Below are 19,593 nucleotides of genomic sequence, written 5' to 3'. Positions count from 1 at the left end.
ATTTTGGTAAATTGTATTATTAGGGGGTTTGGTCAAATTTCATTATTTTGGTAATTGCATTAATGATAGAAAATCTGCATTGTTTTGGTAAATTGCATAATTGGATTAAATTGCATCAATTAAATTATTTGTTACTTTATTAAGTTAGAGTCAACTTTTGATTACCTCCATTATAGGGTAATCCAAGGGTCATCTTTTATTATAAAAAGGATACTATGTAACTCTGAATACTCAGCGTGTGATTGAATAAAATTATTCTTTAAGATTTCTTTGTGAGTGATTCACAAATTCTGAGGGTGTGAGGCCTTCTCTAGATGTGATACCTAGGTCCTATTGGAGTGATTCCAATATGCTTTTCTTTGTTATTTTCAATCCTTCTTTTCTACTAACAAACTCTGAATCTTAGCTTTGTTTTTGAATTTCCAGCCCATAACTCTTATTTACTTTCTTCTATTTGAGCCTGTCCTTTGTCCTACATCACGGCTAGACATATTTTTGGTTTCTGGGGATTGGGAGGAGAGGTTTCCGGATGTGGTTCAAACAGCTTTGGCTAGACCAGTCTCGGATCACATTCTGTTGTTGTTGGATTGTGGGGGGATGAGATCCCGGGGTACACCCTTTCGGTTTGAGAACATGTGGCTCAGAGTAGACGACTTCTAGGGGAAAGTACGTTCTTGGTGGGATGAGGCTACAACCATTGGTACTTCGAGTTTCGTGTTGGCAGGAAAGCTTCAGTTCTTGAAGACAGAAATTAAAAGTGGAATAAGGAGGTGTTTAAGAACTTGGAGTGGAGGAAGAACAGGGCTCCTGCTGAGATTGTAGAGATCGATTGGTTGGAAGGTAGATGGAGTATTGAGGAGACTCGGAGGCATCGGAGAGCGGAATGTCAGGCGGAGATTGCTATTTTGGAGGAGATCTCGTGGCGTCAGAAGTCCAGGGCTTTATGGCTTAAGGAGGGTGATCGTAATACAAGGTTCTTTCATAGGTTGGCTAATGCTCATGGGTAGGGCAACCACATTGGGAGGATTTGTGTGGATGGGGTGGAGTTATGTAGAGAGGATGAGGTGTGTAGGGGGATTGCCTCGTATTATTAGCGATTGTACACTGAGACGTATAGGTGGAGGCCTCGGCTTGGAGGTTTACACTTCGATATGATCTCAAACATGGATAGAGATGGCTTGGAGATTCCATTTATTGAAGAGGAAGTATTGACAGCGCTCAAAAGTTGCAATGGCGATAAAGCCCCGGGTCTGGATGGCTTCACTATGAGATTTTTGTTGGCAAGTTGGGGTGTTGTCAGGGAAGCGGTGATGGGTACATTCCAGGAATTCTATTCTCACGAGAGATTTGAGAAATCTTTGAATGTAACTTTCATCGCTCTTATTCCTAAGAAGGGTGGGGCATCCGACGTGAAGGATTTTAGACTGACTAGTTTGGTGGGATGTATGTACAAACTTATAGCTAAAGTCCTTGCTTTGAGATTGAGGGATGTATTGGATGGAGTTATTTCCGAATCCCAAAATGCCTTTATTAGTGGTCGACAGATCCTGGATTCTTCTCTTATTACCCGTGAGTGTGTGGATGCTAGATTGCGTAGTGGTATTCCAGGAGTTCTTTGTAAGCTTGATGTTGAGAAAGCCTATGATTATGTATATGGAGTTTTCTGCTCTATATGTTGGAGAGGTTGGGCTTCGGGGAGAAATGGAGGAAGTGGATTGAGTTTGGTATTTCAACTGTGAGGTTCTTGGTTCTAGTGAACGGGGTTCCGTCTGGCTTTTTTGGCAGTTCACGTGGATTGACACAAGGTGACCCCCTCTCTCGCCGTTTCTGTTTATCATTGTTATGGAGGCTCTCAGCATGTTGTTGAGGAGGGCTGTGGACTTGAGGTTCATTATAGGGGCTTCAGGGTGGGGAGAGATTTGGATCATCAGCTCGAAATCTCCCACTTGCTTTTTGCGGATGATACTTTGGTGTTTTGTGATATAGATGTGTTGCAGATGAGATATCTGAGGTGTGTTTTGGTGTGCTAGGCCGTTTCTGGCCTAAAAGTAAATGTGGGGAAGAGTACTCTAGTCTCAGTGGGGGAGGTGCAGGACATTTTCAATCTTACAATGGTTCGAGGGTGTGGGGTCTCGTCTTTCCCCATCTCTTACTTGGGATTGCCCTGGGTTCACCGTCGATAAGGGTGGGGGTTTGGAATCTTGTGATTGACAGATTTGAGAAGAGGCTCGCCGTGTGGAAGAAACAATATTTGTCCAAATGGGGGAAGATCACTCTTATGAAAAGTACATTGTCAAGTCTTCGTACATATTTTCTCTCTTTTTTTTAGATTCAGTCTCAGTGGCCGAAAGGATAGAGAAGCTTCAGCCGAATTTCCTTTGGGGTGGCTTGGGGATAAGTTTAACTATGTTATGGAGGAGGGTTATATCTTGCCGCTTTGGGGAGGAGAGAGGTGGGTGGTGCTCCCGAGTGGTTAGATCGTCCGCTGCTGGTGTGGGTGTTCTGAACTTTATCCGGAAGGGATGGGATGATTTCTCCAAGCATATCAGATTTAGAGTTCGAGACGGCAGTGATATTAGGCTATGGGAGGATGTATGGTGTGGCTAACATTCGTTGCCTTCTTTGTTTCCCAAGTTATTTAGGATTGCTGTTGGCGGACACGCTTGGGTGGTCGACTATTATTGGCTTGATAGCGGGAGGATCACTTAGGATGTGCGTTTTCAGCGACATGTTCAGGATTGGGAATTGGATGACATTGCGGACTTGTTGGACCTGCTGTATAGACAAACGATTAATGGGGGCGGCCCAGATTCCCTCATTTGGGTCCCCCTCTCCCCAGGGGAGATTTGAGGTCCAATCTTTCTTCCGCTTTCTTCAGCTGCCTCTCGGGTTTCTCAAGGGCTGATTTTCCTTTGAAGACTGTTCGGCGGTTGAAGGCTCCCTTAAAGGTGGCTTTTTTTGTTTGGACTGCCGTTTGGGGCAAGATTCTTGCCCTTGACAACCTTAGAAGGAGAAGATAGGTAGCGGTCAATTGGTGCTGTATGTGCAAGAGGGATGAAGAGTCAATTAATCATCTTCTTTTACATTGTCAGGTGGCCCACGACTGTTGGAGTCTCATCTTTGTTCTGTTTGGTATACAGTGGGTCATGCCTTGGTCTACGAGAGGTTTGATTGACTCATGGAGAGGGTGTGGTATGCGTCCTCACGTTATTCATTTTTGGAGGGCAGTACCACTATGCATTTGGTGGTGCATCTGGAAGGAACGTAATAGTAGATCTTTTGAGGGGGAGGAATCTCCCGTAGGAATGCTAAAATACAGTATCATTAGATGTCTTTTATGCTGGGGGAGGGGGGGGAAGTTGTTCATCATTGGATGAGATGATTGATCTCTTAGGATCCCTGGGTCCTTAATCCCTTGTTTATGTTTTTCTGTATTTCTTTCTTTCTCACGTTTGGCTTGTTGTACTTGGATGCGTTCCCCTTTTGAACGCTCTTTAATACATCTTTACTTGTCAAAAAAAAAAAAAAAATTGTAAAATCATATCCATGTATCTCCTTGGCTGTCTGATACTCATTTGGATGGAACCATGAAAGGACCCAATTTCTGAAATGTTGACAATCTGAGGGAAGAGATTACCAATAGAATACCAAGAATAATTCCTTAGACTGCACACCTCAACTTGGGTCTGCCTTGCTTGATCTAAATGTGAATTTTGTGCCAATTCAATCATCAAGACCACTTTTCATTTGGTGAAAACCAAATCTGAGGGGCTTGCACTAAAAGAAAAGAATGAAAATGGCAAGTCATCCATTTCATGATTGACAAGTTATATAATTATTATCGGGATTTTGGTAAATCATCATGAAAGTATCTAAACATAAGAATTTGTTTCACAAAACTACGGAGACCAAATAAGACTAAAGAGACTCTTTATGAGGAGTTTCAGTACGATGCACCGAGTGGTGCTCATGAATTATGGGAAGGCAGGAGCCCTTGACAGCATTACTCTCCAATTGAATTAGAGGCTTCATGTTCGAGAGAAATAGGCGCTATTTCGATGGAAAGGAGAAGCCTTCTTCTATGCTTAAGTTTTCTATTATTTCCACCCTTTTTTGTTGGGTTTCAGGGAGAGATTGTCGATCTATAGAGGAGATTGTTGTTTTTTGGCCTCTTTGAAGGCTTGAGGCGCTTTTTGGCCTTTTGTTTGTATTTGGGTTTCGCTCCCCTTCTGAGCGCTTTCTTTATAAAATTTTACTTATCTAAAAAAAAAAAAAAAAAAAATAGAGGCTTCATGTTCCTCTCATGTTCTTGTAGGATTTTAACAGTCTTGTAGCACTACTTTTTAACCAAAACATCTTGTTTCTTTCTTTTTATAGATGACTTTCACTAAAGGGTTCATGGTGCATAAACTCATGTAAACATGAGAAAAACCACAAAATTGGTATGGGAAGATATAATTCAGTTCTTCCGAAGACTCTATATGGAATCAATTATGAGAGAAGAATGTAGTACAATGGGCTCAAAAAAACAGTATTCAACCTGAAATCATAAGAGTCTCCACCTTCAAGTGCCTGTTCCTTGTATTACATGCATACTAGTCAAGGCAAAAGGGTAGCCTGCAATTTTCCTCAATTTCTTTTACTCACCTTGGCTCCTCTCCAGCCAGCTACCAACACCAAATTGCCTACAACTGAAGCGATAAATCAACAATTGATTAACATTTTTGACTTCTTAGACCCCCACCAGCTATTAGGGATGAAATGTCTTCTTTCTACTTGGTCCATTTCTGAAACTCCTCATAGGAGTCTACGATTTAGCACAACTTCCTTATATTTTTTTCTGGAACCCATCAATCATCATATAGATGATCTCACGATTTCCATAAATTTGAGGCCTCTTATTTGATTTAGGTTTTTTTTTGTAGATCTTAGGGAAGATTAACAACTGATAACTCTTCCATTAAGGCGCATGCTAATTGATTGAAGAGCTCTTTCATTTTCTCTTAATTTATAAGGCATGACTTTTCAATTAAACATCTACTCGATGCATTATCCCAAAACTCATCATAAAGAATCATCTTTATCCACCGTTCTGTTGTTGGCCTTGTTTGGTGTTTGTTGTTCGTGTATAGATAGCTATATTTACACAACCCTATGAAGATATACCAAATCCTCATTATATTCTTTTGGAACTTGTTAGTCCTGAATTAGGTGACCCTACCATTTTCATTCATTTCTCTTAGTGCAAGATTGGTCATCCTTGGGTTTGGCTTTCACCAAATAAAAAATGGAGTTGAATTCAAAGTGGTAGAGAGTTTGTACTTTGGTAGAGCAGAGAGGCTGTCCAAAGTTGAGGTATGCTGTCTTGCGATTCACTGTTGGTATTCTATTGTAATCTCGCCCTGAAATTGTTTAATATTTTAGTAAATGTGAACCAAGTGGTACATAATGCTCTGACGTCAAATGTTATTCTGCCAACAAGTTCCTGTTATGTCACTCGTCTTTTCACAGCTCTTTACCTCAGTAAGATTGATATCATGAAGTGGGGAGCTCTCTTGGCTGTATGATCTCGACATCTATGGATTTATTAGATAGTGTTTTTTTTTTCCTTTCCGTAAATGGGTTGGTTGTATCTATGGATTTATTAGATAGTTATATTCTCAGTACTTCTTTCAGCAAGTAATTCACGATCTACTAAGGAATTGATTCATGTATGGAGAGGTTGTCGCGTGAGAAGGGATGTACGCGATTTTTGGATTTTTGGAGAGTTATCCCACATTGTGTCTGGTGGTGTATTTGGAAGGAGAGAAACAGTAGAATGTTTGAAGATAAAGAGTCATCTACGGCAATGGTGAAACATCACATTCTTCGTTCTCTTTTCAATTATGTGAAGAGGAGTTCTTACTCTTCTTCTGATGATTTAATTATTTTTTTGGATTCTTTGGGGCCTTAGTCCCGGTTCCATTTTTGTAAAAGGGACGCGTTCCTCTTTTAAATGCCTTTTTATGTTATTATTACTTATCAAAAAAAAGAAGTAATTCATCAAATATGCACCGTCTGTGCTACAGATGTATGAGCTATGAAAACGTTTCAAGATCACGACCACTTAGGGTAGTCTCTAACTTCCTATAGTTAGTCTTTCATATTCGATGGAGAATTACTAATAAAAGGCTTGTTTCGATGCATCTGATGTTAGGACTATCTTCTGCACATTTGTTACAGCAATAGTTTCTTTCATTTGTATATCTTGCGTATGAGTTGGTCTGGTTTTATTCCCACGTTTATATGCACTTGCGATTTGGCTTGTGCAGCAATAAGGAATCTCTTTTTGTAATATTTTTTTTTTTCTTTTTATTTATGTATTTTTGCTTTTATATTTGATCTACTTTTCTTTTTGTTTGTCATTCTTGGTTTTGATTTTTAATGTTATTTGCTCATGTAGAATACATATGGCGCCATTCAGTGATGAATATTTATTCATAGAAATTGCAAATAAGGTATGTTTTTGTATTGATTTTCTCAATTTTCTTTTTCTTTTAAATTTATCTTTGATACAAATATGTCCTCGGGATTTCAATTAGTTGCATGAGAAAGGCTGTTATCAGTTGCAGATGTTATTAGTCATACTCAAATATATATTACATGGTGAGTGGAAACGTAATCAAATAACAGATCTTATACCTCTGATATAGTATGTCATATCACAGATCCTATGCCTCTAATGTAGGATGTAGATGATGACCATAATATCAAATCCTATAAAATAATATCAAATCCTGAATTTACTCCCAATACTCCCCCTCAAGCTGGAGCGAAGATATCAACTAAGCCCAACTTGCCAATACTAGAGCAGCGGAGAGCAGATAGTCCCACTAACTTCGAGAACATGTCGGCAAGCTGATTAGAAGAGGAAACGAAGGAAGTACAGGTAACTCATGAGCGCACTTTCTCTCTGATAAAATGAACATCAACCTCAATATGCTTGGTCCTCTCATGAAGAACGGAGTCAGACGCGAGCATAATAGCAGATTGGTTATCACAGAAAAGTGTCACAAGTGCCTTGAGCCATGGCACGGTATTCGGCCTCTGCAGAAGAACGAAACATAGCACTTTGTTTCTTACTTTTCCAAGAAATTAGATTTACCCCGTGAAAAGTACAGAAACCTGAAGTGGAGCGACGGTCAGTCAAAGATCCAGCATAATCAGCATCAGAGTAGCACGATATGAGAGGCAGTGGTGTGGATATATAGAATAAACCAATTCCTGGGCAGGACTTAAGGTACTGAAGGATCTGGTATACTGCATCTAAGTGTGAGGTCCGAGGAGCATGCATGAATTGATTGACAACACTAACTGCAAATGTGAGATCAGGTCTAGTGTTTGTGAGATAAATTAAGCGACCAACAAGACGCTGATAAGCAGATGGATCTGGAATTAGGTCTTTGGACTCAGCATGAAGACAATGTGTCGGGTCCATAGGAGATGAAGCAAGTCGACATCCAAGCATACCAGTGCCTTGCAGGAGGTCTAGTGCATACTTTCGTTGGGAGAGAGAAATGCCATGCCTAGAGCGTGCAATCTCAATACCGAGAAAAAAATGAAGGGGACCTAAGTCGTTAACCTCATAAGTGTGCCCAAGGTCTCTCTTCACCTTATCAATGCAAGGTTTATCATCACCTGTGATGATGATACCATCAACATATACCAAGATAATTTTTTTTTTTTTTTTTGATAAGTAAAGATATTTTAACAAATACGCTTATAGGGGAGCGAACCCTTAACAAGGCAATTAAAACAAAAACGCAAACGCGTCAATACAATGATAAGTTGTCAACAAAATCCAAAAAACTATCTACAGATGGGCAATTTTTCCCATTAACCCAAGAATAAAGAGAATGCAAAATATTCGCCTTGATAACCCACACTGACGACTCCTGTCATTCGAAAGATTTCCTATTCCTCTCATGCCACAACCCCCACCAAATATAAAGAGGTGCAACCCTGCACGCCTTCCTGACAAAATTATTGAAATTGGTAATTGAATCAATTGATTAAAGAATTGGGAATACACTGTTATATGTACAAAAGAATAATGCTATTATAGGAAACTAACTAATCCTGGAGATATACATTAATACATATAAAAAAACTGATCCCTAGAGATCAGGGATTACAATAACTAATAAATCCCTAACTGTTAACAGCCTGTACACAATTTCCTTATACAAGGAAAGAATCGTATTTTCCCACACTCCCCCACAAGCTAGTGAATGGATGTCATCCATTCCAAGCTTGCTGGTTATTCTCTGAAAAACGGTACCAGGCAATCCTTTGGTAAGCACGTTTGCTAGTTGTTCTCCAGTAGGAACAAAAGGAGTACAAATGAGGCCACTATCCAACTTCTCTTTAATAAAATGCCTGTCCACTTCAATGTGTTTTGTGCGGTCATGTTGCACAGGATTGTGTGCAATATTGATGGCTGATTTATTATCACAGTAAAGCTTCATTGGATCTTTCCATCTGACTCTCAGATCTTCCAAGATTATCCTTAGGCATAGCAGTTCACATATCTCGAGTGCCATTGCTCTAAATGCAGCTTCTGCGCTGGACCTTGGAACCACATTCTGTTTTTTGCTTCTCTAAGTAATGAGGTTACCACCTAGGAAGGTGCAATAGCCCGAGGTTGATCTTCTGTCAATCACGGATCCTGCATAATCTGCATCCGTGTAGGCTTCAAGAGTCAGTCCTTTCCCTTTCTTAAACATAATTCCTCTTCCTGGTGTACCCTTCAAGTACTGCAGAATTCTATACATAGCTTTGAGATGTGATTCTTTGGGATTGTGCATGAATTGACTCACAACACTCACAACATAAGCTACATCCGGCCTAGTATGTGATAAATAAATTAACTTCCCCACAAGTCTCTGAAAAGAGCCTTTATCCACGGCCACCTCTTCTAGAGCATCACAAAGTTTGTGGTTTGACTCCATAGGTGTCTCAACTGGCTTACATCCCAGCTTGCCTGTATCAGCCAATAAGTCTAACACATAGTTTTGCTGTGATATAAAAATCCCTTGCTGAGAGTGGGTTACTTCAATACAAGAAAGTACTTCAGTTTTTCTAGCTCTTTGATCTCGAATTCCTTCACTAACTGTTTCTTCAAGCTCTCCATTCCTTCCAAATCATCTCCTGTTACTATGATATCATCCACATAGGCCAACAATACTGTCACTCCCCCTGATGCTCTGAGTGTTTTACAAACAATGTATGATCACCTTGACTTTGCTTATATCCCATACTCACCATCACTTTGGTAAATCTCCTAAACCAAGTTCATGGGGATTGTTTCAGTCCATAGAAAGCTTTTTTTACGCTTACATACCATTCCTTCCTTTTCATTTGAGCCAAACCCAGGCGGAATCTCCATATAGAACTCCTCCTCAAGATCGCCATGTAAGAAGGCGTTCTTGACATCAAATTGCTGTAATCTCCAGCCAAAATTTGTAGCCACTGATAGCAGGATTCTCACAGTATTCATTTTAGCAACTGGAGCAAAAGTCTCAAGATAATCTAGGCCGTAGGTTTGTGTATACCCTTTGGCAACTAATCTTTCCTTGTACCTTTCCAAAGAGCCATCTGAGTTGTATTTGGTTGTGAACACCCATTTACACCCAACCGGCTTCTTCCCTCTAGGCAGTCTCACCAAGTCCCAAGTCTTGTTTTTCTCAAGTGCTTCCATCTCAACCTTCATAGCATTTTCCCAATTGTCATTTCCTAATGCATTGGATAAAGTTTTGGGAATAGGGACTGTATTTAGGCTAGTAAGAAAGGCCCTATGGTTATGAGAAAGATTCTTATATGACATGAACATATAAAGAGGGTGTAGGTCTTGCAAAGCCTCACATACAGTGCAAGGGATGAAAATAGTAGAAGTGGCAGCAAGGTAGGTTCTGTAGGCATGCGAAAGTCCCTGATAAGAAACAAACTGGGCCATAGGGTATTTAGTTACACGTGTCCGTGTACCTTTTCAGAGTGCAATAGGCAAATCAGAATCAGAACTAGGTGAAACATGATCTGAAGTAGAACTAGGAAGAGCAGGGTTAGGAATACCTGTACCAGAAGAGAACGGTGGCAGGGAGGTGGGACAGAGTTAAAAATTGGTGTAGGTCGAGCCGGAGGTGAGGAAGACACTGAAGGACTGATTGGAGATGTAGAAGAAGATGGAACCTACAAAAAGGATGTGCCAAAAAAGGGAACATCTTCGAAAAAAGTGACATCAAGAGAGTGAAATATTCGATGAGTGCTAGGGTCATAGCAGCGATAGGTTGCTAACTGCTATCGCCTTGATAGCGGGAGGTTATCTTGGGATGTGCGATTCCGGCGATCTTTTCAGGATTGGGAGTTGGATGATGTCACTCGCTTGTTGGCTCTCTTGTATAGACAGGAGGTGGAGGGCACTGGTGTTGACTCCCTGTTTTGGGTGCCCTCTTCTCAGGGGATGTTCTAGGTCTGGTCTTTTTTTGTGTGCCTTTCTGGTTTTCATGGCGCTTCCTTCCCGTGGAAGACGGTGTGGCTGTCCAAGGCGCCTCTTAGGGTGGCCTTTTTCGTGTGGACTGCAGCTTGGAGCAAGATTTTGACTTTGGATAACTTGAGGAAGCGAAGACATATTATTGTTAATCAGTGTTGTCTTTGTAAGTTGAATGGGGAGTCAGTGGATCACCTGTTGCTGCATTGTCCTGTGGCTCATGATTGTTGGAGTCTCATTTTTGCTTTGTTTGGTATTCATTGGGTTATGCCTTGGACATCTCGGGAATTGCTGGATATTTGGAGGGGCCAATGGGTGGGGGCTCAGGCGAGAGTCTTTTGGAGGGTAACCCCCTTTTGTGTTTGGTGGAGCATTTGGAAAGAGCGGAATAGAAGATCTTTTGATGGGAAGGAGTACTCCATTGGGGTGTTGAAATTCTTTATTATTTGTACTCTTTTTTGTTGGGGTTGGGGGAGAGATTTTTCCTCCATTGAGGATATTGTGGACTTTTTGGGCTCCTTGAGATCATAGTTTCAGTTTTTTGTATAGCTTGGGACGCATTCTCCTTTTGAACGCCTTCTAATACATTTTACTTATCAAAAAAGAAAAAGAAAAAAGAATAACCTAGAAAATTGCAATGAATAGCTTTGTCATCAAGCTTCATACGCGTAGGACGTCGGTCCTGAACAAAACAGGTACATCCGAAAACATGAGGAGTGATAGGGAAAAGGGTGCTCTCGGGTCGCAAAAGATGCAATGGAACCTTACCCCCTAAAGTATGACTAGGAGTGCGGTTAATAAAAAAAACTGCAGTGAGAACTGCCATACTCCAATAAGACTGAGGAACTTGCATACCATGTAAGAGGTACCTGACAACACTCATGAGATGACGGTTTTCATGTTCTGCCACCCCATTCTGTTCCTGTGTATAAGGGCAGGTCAACTGATGAAGAATTCCCGGTTCATTATGGTGAGACCGAAAGCCATTAGAGATATATTCTCCTCCATTATCTGACCGAAGGGTTTTAACTATAGTATTAAATTGGGTTTTAATCATTTGCAAGAAAGAAATAAAAGTAGATGATAACTCAAAACGTGATTTAAGTAAATAAACCCAAGTACAACGCGAGTAGTCATCAATAAAAGTCACATAATATTTATGACCGAGTAAGAAGTAACAGGGGAAGGTCCCTAGGGCCCAGACATCCGAATGAATAAGATCAAATAAACAAGGGCTACGATGCATTCGTGAAATATAAGAGGTGCGTGTGTGTTTAGAGAGCTCACACACAACACACCGAAAATGATGGGTTTTACAAGCTGTTTGTAATGCAGGAAATAAAGATGGCAAATGCTGAAAATTAGCATGTCCTAAACGAGCATGCCATAAATCAAGCGTCTGGGTTGTAAAAGAATGTCTTTCATGGCCTGGTAATATGGAAGCATGTGCAAGTGTTGGAGACGTCCCAAAGATGTACAACCCATCCCTTTCATACCCCCTGCCAAAAATCCTCTCGTAACTAGGTCCTGAAAAACACAGTGATCAGGAAAAAAAGTCACCGAACAAGCCAGGGAAAGGGTTAAGCGGCTAACAGATAATAAGTTAAGGGAAAGGCGAGTAGTATGAAGAACAAAATTGTAAAGATAAATCAGGAGATAAAGGGACAGTACCCTCACTGATGATTTGTGTAAAAGAACCATCAGCAAGGCGTACCTGCCCCGAGGATGCTTCCAAATCTGAAAAATACTGAGACTCACCAGTCATGTGATCGGAAGCACCAAAATCAATGACCCAAGTTGGAGGAACAATACCAGACTGAGAGGCATGGAATGCAGATGGGGTACCTGAGTGAGTTGCAGCAGATGTAGCTAAAGGGATGGTACCTAAGTGAGCTGCAACAGATCTTGCTGAAGGGAGAGCTGCCTGTGATAGATGATCTTGGATAGTAGACCCAATTTGTGTCTGCAACTGACGCATATCATTACATCCAGGCGGAGGAGCAGGTGGTTCATTAGAAGACTCAGCGATAGCAGCAGTAGTGTTGCTAGATCTGAGGTGTGGGTAGAGTTAAAAGCACCAGTCCTTAGCATGACTAGTCTTCCCACAATGTGTACAGATGATGGAACTCCCCCGTCTACGATTACTATTGCCACGACCACGGCTACGAGTGCCAGACGGTCGAGAAGTAGCGGCTAATGCCATCTGATCAGTGTCAAACGTAGGAAGTGCAACATGAGCCATTGATGGTGTAACTTGGCGTCGACGATCATCCTCATCAATAATAGCATAGGCCCCAAAAAGAGAAGGTAGTGGTGTAGTGTTCAAAATTTAAGTGCGAAGGGCCTCAAACTTTGGACGAAGTCCCATAAGGAATTGATAAGTCTGATGTCGCTCATGTCTGGCCATAATAAACTCTGCAGCCTCTGCTCAGATATCACCAAGGCACTCATAATGAGCAAGCTCTTCCCAACATGACTGAAGGCAGGCAAAATAATCTGCTACTGACAGATTGAGATCCTTTTGGGTAGCCCGTGTAGTGTCTCGGTTCAACTCATAGATCCAGGCATCATTATGGGCATGGGCATAAGTCTTTGTGAGGGCAGTCCATAAAGTGTCTACAGTTTCGTGATACATGAACATATTATAAAAACGCTGCTCCATAGAGTTGAATAACCACCCAAGAAAGGTACAATTATCAATGTCCCACTGATTAAATGCGATTCAGTAGGTGATGGCCTTTTAACAGTACCCAATAAGTATCCAGTTTTACCATGACTCCCTAAATAGAGTCTTAACTGATCTTGCCCAAGACGGAATTTTTTTTCCCTCTAATAAAGCTGTAGTGATCCTTTGGGCTTGGGAGCTATGCCTAGAGGATATATTATCCTTAATCTCAACAGATGCCATACCAGGTTGCAGATTACCACCAAATTGAAGATTGCGAACACTGCTATCTGCAAGTCACAAGGGCCGAAAAAAAAAAAAAAATCAACACACACAGCTTCTGTTCGCAGATCTAAATGGGCTAGAAAAGCCCTGAGCTACTCTATCTGCAAGAATAAAATTAAGCTGGATGGTTCATCAACGGCATGTACTAAACTTTGCGGAAGCAACACAACACGAAAACAGGCCGGACGATTTGTCAACAACACATAACGACCGAGTCGGTCATTGCTTTAGAGAGAGGCACTCTATCGCAGGAACGATGGAGGGGAAAAGGAATACCCCTGAAGGGGTTTGGTTTGGTTGGGTGAAGTCTAGTTGTTGTTGACTGAAATTTAATGGAGACAGAAAGAGTAGAGGATGAACCAAAAGAAGGTGAAGCAGAGAGGAAGATGTAGTAGGGTGGCTGTTATCAGCTACAGATATTATTAACTCCTATATATATTACATGGTGAGTATTACATAAATGGAAACGTAATCAAATCACAGATCCTATACCTCTGATATAATATGTCATATCACAAATCCTATGCCTCTAATGTAGGATGTAGATGATGACAATAATATCAAATAATATCAAATCCTATAAAATAATATCAAATCCTGAATTAATTCCCAATACAATTTAGGGATACAACATTTTATGAAATCTGTTAGTCACTTACTGTTGGGATTTTTTTTTTTTCGTTTTTCATCTCTTAAGAGGATCCATTCAATTGTTTCGAGCAGTGTATGATGCGATTTGTACTTGCCTGTATTCAGAATCAGGATTGTAGCATCTGTTGCGTTTTACTAAGACAAATTTATTCATCATACGATTCTAGACTTCCTATTCTCTCAAAAGATGCACTATAAACACATATACTCACCAAAACCTATATTACATAAGATTTATTGGGAAAAAAACCCTACAATAGATAAGATTTAAGATTTAAGATTTAAAACAGACCCTGAATCAAGAGTTTGGGCATCTCATTCGATTGGTAAATTCCTCCCTTTATTTATTTTTCCATATTTCACCATTTATAGTGAATTTACCTAGATTTGTTATTTGATGTTAATTATTGAAAGATTGCTTGTGATATTGGGATTAGAATGTTGTTTGAACAACCTTTCTTGAATTATTTATACACACACACACACACACACACGTGTGTGTGTGTGTGTGTGTGTGTTTTTCGTTCTCTGTACCAGTCTTGAAACCTTGACCTGGGGCTTGGGAGTTAAGAACCAAAGCAGAACAATGGTAGACCAGTATTTTTATATATATTTTATTTGTGTGATCATAAAAAGTAATGAAAAATAAAATGTTCGTAAGTTTTTATTGCTGATTGGGACTTAAAATTAATTATCTATGATTAAGTAATCCTTATAAACTCAGAAAATTAATTAAAAAATATTCAAGACCCATTTATGGGATTTTGTGATCAAAACATGTGTATATTTTAGGAGGAGTTGGGTGATAGGAAAAAATGACTCTGATACCTTTGTCTATTAAGTTATGTTAGTTACACGCCATACCCATTATGCTACGACCACTACCTTTACTGCAATCCTGATTGGAACTTAAAACGCTGATCACAACTTATACTAATAGGATAGAGTAGGGATGAAGGCACTATGAAAACACTAAATTTGGGCAGGATTACGTGTTGGATATTTAGAACTAACCCGACCAAAAAAAAAAAAAAAAGGTTCTATTGCCCACTAGTTTCTTTGTTAACTTTTTCCCAATTTCTCATATGCATCTAAAAATTGCCACCTTAGTCCAGTTTTCCTTTGATCGGTCTGAGTTGGGATTTTCCTTGAGATTACCTTGATTAGAATGCTTACTAGAATATATTTTGTTTCTTACTGTCAGCTTTTAGACATACAAAAAATGTCTAAATTATTATTTTTCTTTACCATGCAGGCCCTCTTTTGGCAGCAACAGAATTATTATGGGGTTGATCTGACGCCCTTATATGGGTCTGCATTCCAGGGATACTTTTCTCAGGTATATTTTAATAGCATGTGAAATTTGTTTGAAAATTTTAAGACTGCCTTTGGCTTAAAACATTTACTAGTTCGTTGTATGGCTTCTTATTACCTTTTTTTTACCTGTTTTTGTAGATTGTCTGTCTGGTTTAGAAATTGAAGAAATTGAATTTAAAACTTGGAACAACAGTTATCTTATGCCTAAGCTTGATTTTTCCTCGGTTTTTAGTTTCTAAGATGTATTCTGGTTAACTACAGTAACAGTTTGAAACTTCTACCCAACTTTGGTTATTTATGTGGAGGAAATAACATCTTCAGATAGAGAATTATGAGTATGACAAGAAATTATATCCATTCAAAAGCACATGAAGAGGTATATTGAATTATCAAAGTAGGAAACTATGTGTAGAATGATGTCATACAACTAATGTAATTTGTGTTAAGAACGTATTACAGTTGAGGCAGTCTACTAGAAAAGGGTACTTGAGCTGTGATTGTTTCAGCTTCTTAGGACAGTAGAAGAGAGCATGCAGTCCCTGAATACCTTCTTTGACTTGTGCTTGTACTGTTGAGGAATGATTTTGAAAAACTTACCTTCTACATGGCCCACTGCCACCCAAATACCTTATTTGACTTGTGCTTGTACCGTTGAGGAATGATTTTGAAAAACTTAAACTTCACTTTATTCATGGCAAATAATTTTTTTGAAAGATTGAACCACGGCTTAGAGATGCTTAGTCGCTTTTTGAAGATAGTTAAAGCCCTCCCCATAGAGTGCAAGGGATCATGGCAGTCCTATCTCAAGATTCAATCATGCCTAGAGTCGTTCCAACCATAGTGCCCAACTAAAAGCGAAAATGCTTGAAAATTTTATGAAACACTGGTTGAAGAATTTTGGACTCAAAATAGATTGTTCAAATGAATTGGAAAAAGTGATCTTATATGTATAGGAATGGCATCGGGCGGGTATGGGACAGGTTTCCCTAAATGCTACTCCACCCTGTATAACAATAGTTGACCCCATAGCTGTCTCAAACCCATTCCGGACCCGGAATGGGTTTGAACTTCCCATCCCATCTATGCTTACAAACAACCTCCATAGCCCCTTTCCCGCTCTGTTAAATATAGATAATTTATACATATGCAGAGATAAATACAACACAAATCCTAGTTATACACACACACACACACACACACACACACACAACATAAATGACTAACCGTATGAGAGGAGTTTGCCGATCATCAGTGAAGAGACCGTCAAATGGAAATGAGATCGGCATCCTTGGTGAAAATAGCGAGGGACGAGTTGGACGAGTGAATGCAAGAGAGGTAGAGGCCAAAGAGGAGGGGGATTTAGAACCTGGTTCCACTCTGGTTATGGGACGCGTTCCTCTTTTGAACGCTTTTTAATCGATTATTATTTATCAAAAAAGAGGAGGGGGATGAAGGGGAAGACGAGGGGCTGAGATTGGAGTTGAAGGGAACGCTGGCGCTGGAGAAGGAGCAAGGCAAATAGAGAGGGGGAGGAGGTGGCTTGACAATCGTAGTGGGGGAGGGGTGGCTGATAACTAATAAGATGGTAGAAACCCTAGAAAAAAATATATGTATATAAATATTTATAAGAAATATTAAATTTAAATGAGCGTATAGTGGTAATTAGATATATAATCGGGGCGGGGTGGAATTCTTATATACCCAATCCTGCCTCGAACCTGGATCGGGTTTCAATAATCTAACCCAAACCCACTACTATCCCATTTAATACCTTACCATACACATCCCATTAGGGGCGGGCCTGGGTGGAAAGCCGTCGCGGTGGGACAAATTGCCATTCCATCCCTATATATAAATCTCCCTATTATTCGAGATGAATGAAACACAAGTGCGTTCATTCATTAACTTTTTGAGTCTGCTAGATTCACTGAGAAAATCCAAGTGTGGACAAATGTAAATGCATTTTCTTTGTAGGTACATGAATCATCCAATTAAGTATATTTTTGCTTCTGAAATTATTTATCATTTGGTGGCTCAAAGGGTTACGAATCCAAAAATAAGTTTTTCCAAATGACTACTGATAAAAGTTTTGGAGCACATCAATATACATGGGAAGCCATTTTTATAGGTTTACTGGTGTGTGTTGACATTGTTGGGAATATGAGGAGGTACGCTTGGATGGGAAGCCACTTTTATAGGTGGCTGAGACAGGAATATGTAAAAGATACACTTGGAGCGCCACATGTCATGTGGTCGTCTCTCCCATTGATTATCCAAGACGTTACCCGTACAGCACGTGTTCAGGGATCTGAACCTTGAGATGTGCAATGTATGTGCCTTAATGTCACATGTCCTTTCGCCTCGACTTGGGTTTCCAGATAGCTTTCCAAGGGAAAGAGGGGCCTAAAGACTCCATCAAACTAAAATAGAAAGACCTAACCTCAAAAGTCCCTCTGGAGCTGCCCTCCCACACCATCTCGTGCGTACCCACCCCGATCACCACTTGGCAATAAATCAAGGCAAGGAAATTTGTAACCTCCAAAATCTTCCAATAATTGAACTGTCTACGGAATTGCACATCCCAAGTCACCCTCTCATTATTGAGTCGATACTAGTTAACAACCACAACATGCCCTCCCCGTGATGGCAGAAGATAACCCGCCTCCAAAGCTTGGACCTCTCTCCCCCAAACCTCCACATCCACTTGCCTAACAATGCCTTATTGAACACATCCAGCCTTCGATTCCCAAGCCCCCTTTTTTTATGGGGGTGTACACCCTCTCCCAATTAACTAAGTGGTATTTGAATTCATCACCCAAACCACCTCACAAAAGACTTGCTCTGAATCTCTTCAAGTCTTTTGACAACTGTCATAGGCATCGGAAAGAGCAACATGAAATAGGTCGGGAGATTGGAAAGAGTGTTTTTCATAAGCGTAACTCTCCCCCCTTTTGACAAGTTCTGTCTCTTCCAACTTGACAGCCTCCTCTCAAACTGTTCCATAATCGGATCCCAAATAGAAATGCTCCTCAACGAGGTACCCAAAGGAGCCTTAAATAAGATATTGGTAAAGCGCGAACACCACAACCTAGGATATCTGCTAAAGCCTAAAACATCTCCACCACCCCAACTGGGACGATTTCACTTTCCTAATGTTGATTTTCAAGTCAGAGACTACTTGGAAACAAGCCAAAATGCATCTTAAGTACCTCAACTGGTCAACTCTAGCATCACAAAAGACAATAGTGTCATCCGCAAATAGCAAGTGGGAATGATTGGGAGCTCTATCCACAGAGAATCCTTGAATGAAACTAAGCACCCTCCCCATCAATCTATTGAAAGCCTCTATGACGATAATAAAAAGAAAAGGGGAGGGTGGGTCCCCCTGACTCAAGCCTCGAGAGCTGGAAAAGAAACCCGCTACTGGGCCGTTCACAAGAATAGAGAAACGTGCGGTTGAAGTACAAAAAAAGATCCACACCCTCCATTTGTGACCAAAGCCCATTCTCTTCATCGGGTACATCAAAAAATCCCAGCAAACATGATCATTGGCCTTCTCTATATCCAGGTTGCACACAACCCCCGAAACAACGCTTCTTGCCCTAGCCTCAATGCACACACTGGCAATCAAAACAGAATCCAGAATTTGGCGCCCACCCACAAAAGCATTATGTGATTCCGAGACCACCCCGTCGAGAACTCTCCTCATACGAGTGGCTAAGAGTTTCGCAATGATCTTATAAACAACCCCAGCCAGGTTGATAGGCCTAAAGTCCTTTGCCTCAATGGCACCATCCTTTTTGGGGGCAAGGGTGATAAAGGAAGCATTAAGGCTCTTCTCAAATGTGCCATGCAAGAAGAAATAGCTGATTTTACCCATCACCTAATCCTTCACTACCTCCCAGTTATGTTGCAGAAAAGCTGAGCTAAAACCGTCTGGGCCTGGGGCTTTAACTTTGTTCTTATCGTTTTCGCTACGTTAGTTGGTATCAGAGCAAGGTTTTGAATCCAAGATTCGATTTTGTGATGTAGGACAAGGGTAGCCTCAAATAGTTGAAACAAAAAAGTGTTTATTGGCTAAAAATTCTAATAAATAGAATTGGGGTTCAGGAAGTGTTAGTAGAAAGAAAGGATTTGGAATAACAAAAAC

General features: G+C 40.4%; 1 protein-coding gene across 1 annotated transcript in view; it reads left to right on the top strand.

Annotated features, from left to right (window-relative positions):
- LOC132294331 (probable histone-arginine methyltransferase 1.3) overlaps nucleotides 1-19,593 on the top strand; it is a 54,162-nt gene that overhangs the window by 8,134 nt on the left and 26,435 nt on the right. Inside the window, exons 9-10 of the mRNA XM_059792151.1 lie at nucleotides 6,443-6,497; nucleotides 15,382-15,465. Coding sequence (XP_059648134.1) covers nucleotides 6,443-6,497; nucleotides 15,382-15,465 — 139 coding nt within the window. The remainder of the gene's footprint in view (nucleotides 1-6,442; nucleotides 6,498-15,381; nucleotides 15,466-19,593) is intronic.

Source organism: Cornus florida, unplaced genomic scaffold (assembly GCF_030987335.1).
Source record: "Cornus florida cultivar Cherokee Brave unplaced genomic scaffold, ASM3098733v1 CherokeeBrave_3.0.0_Hap2_Chr01, whole genome shotgun sequence".
NCBI classification, from domain to species: Eukaryota; Viridiplantae; Streptophyta; class Magnoliopsida; order Cornales; family Cornaceae; genus Cornus; species Cornus florida.
This window is presented reverse-complemented; position numbering and strand designations above follow the sequence as displayed.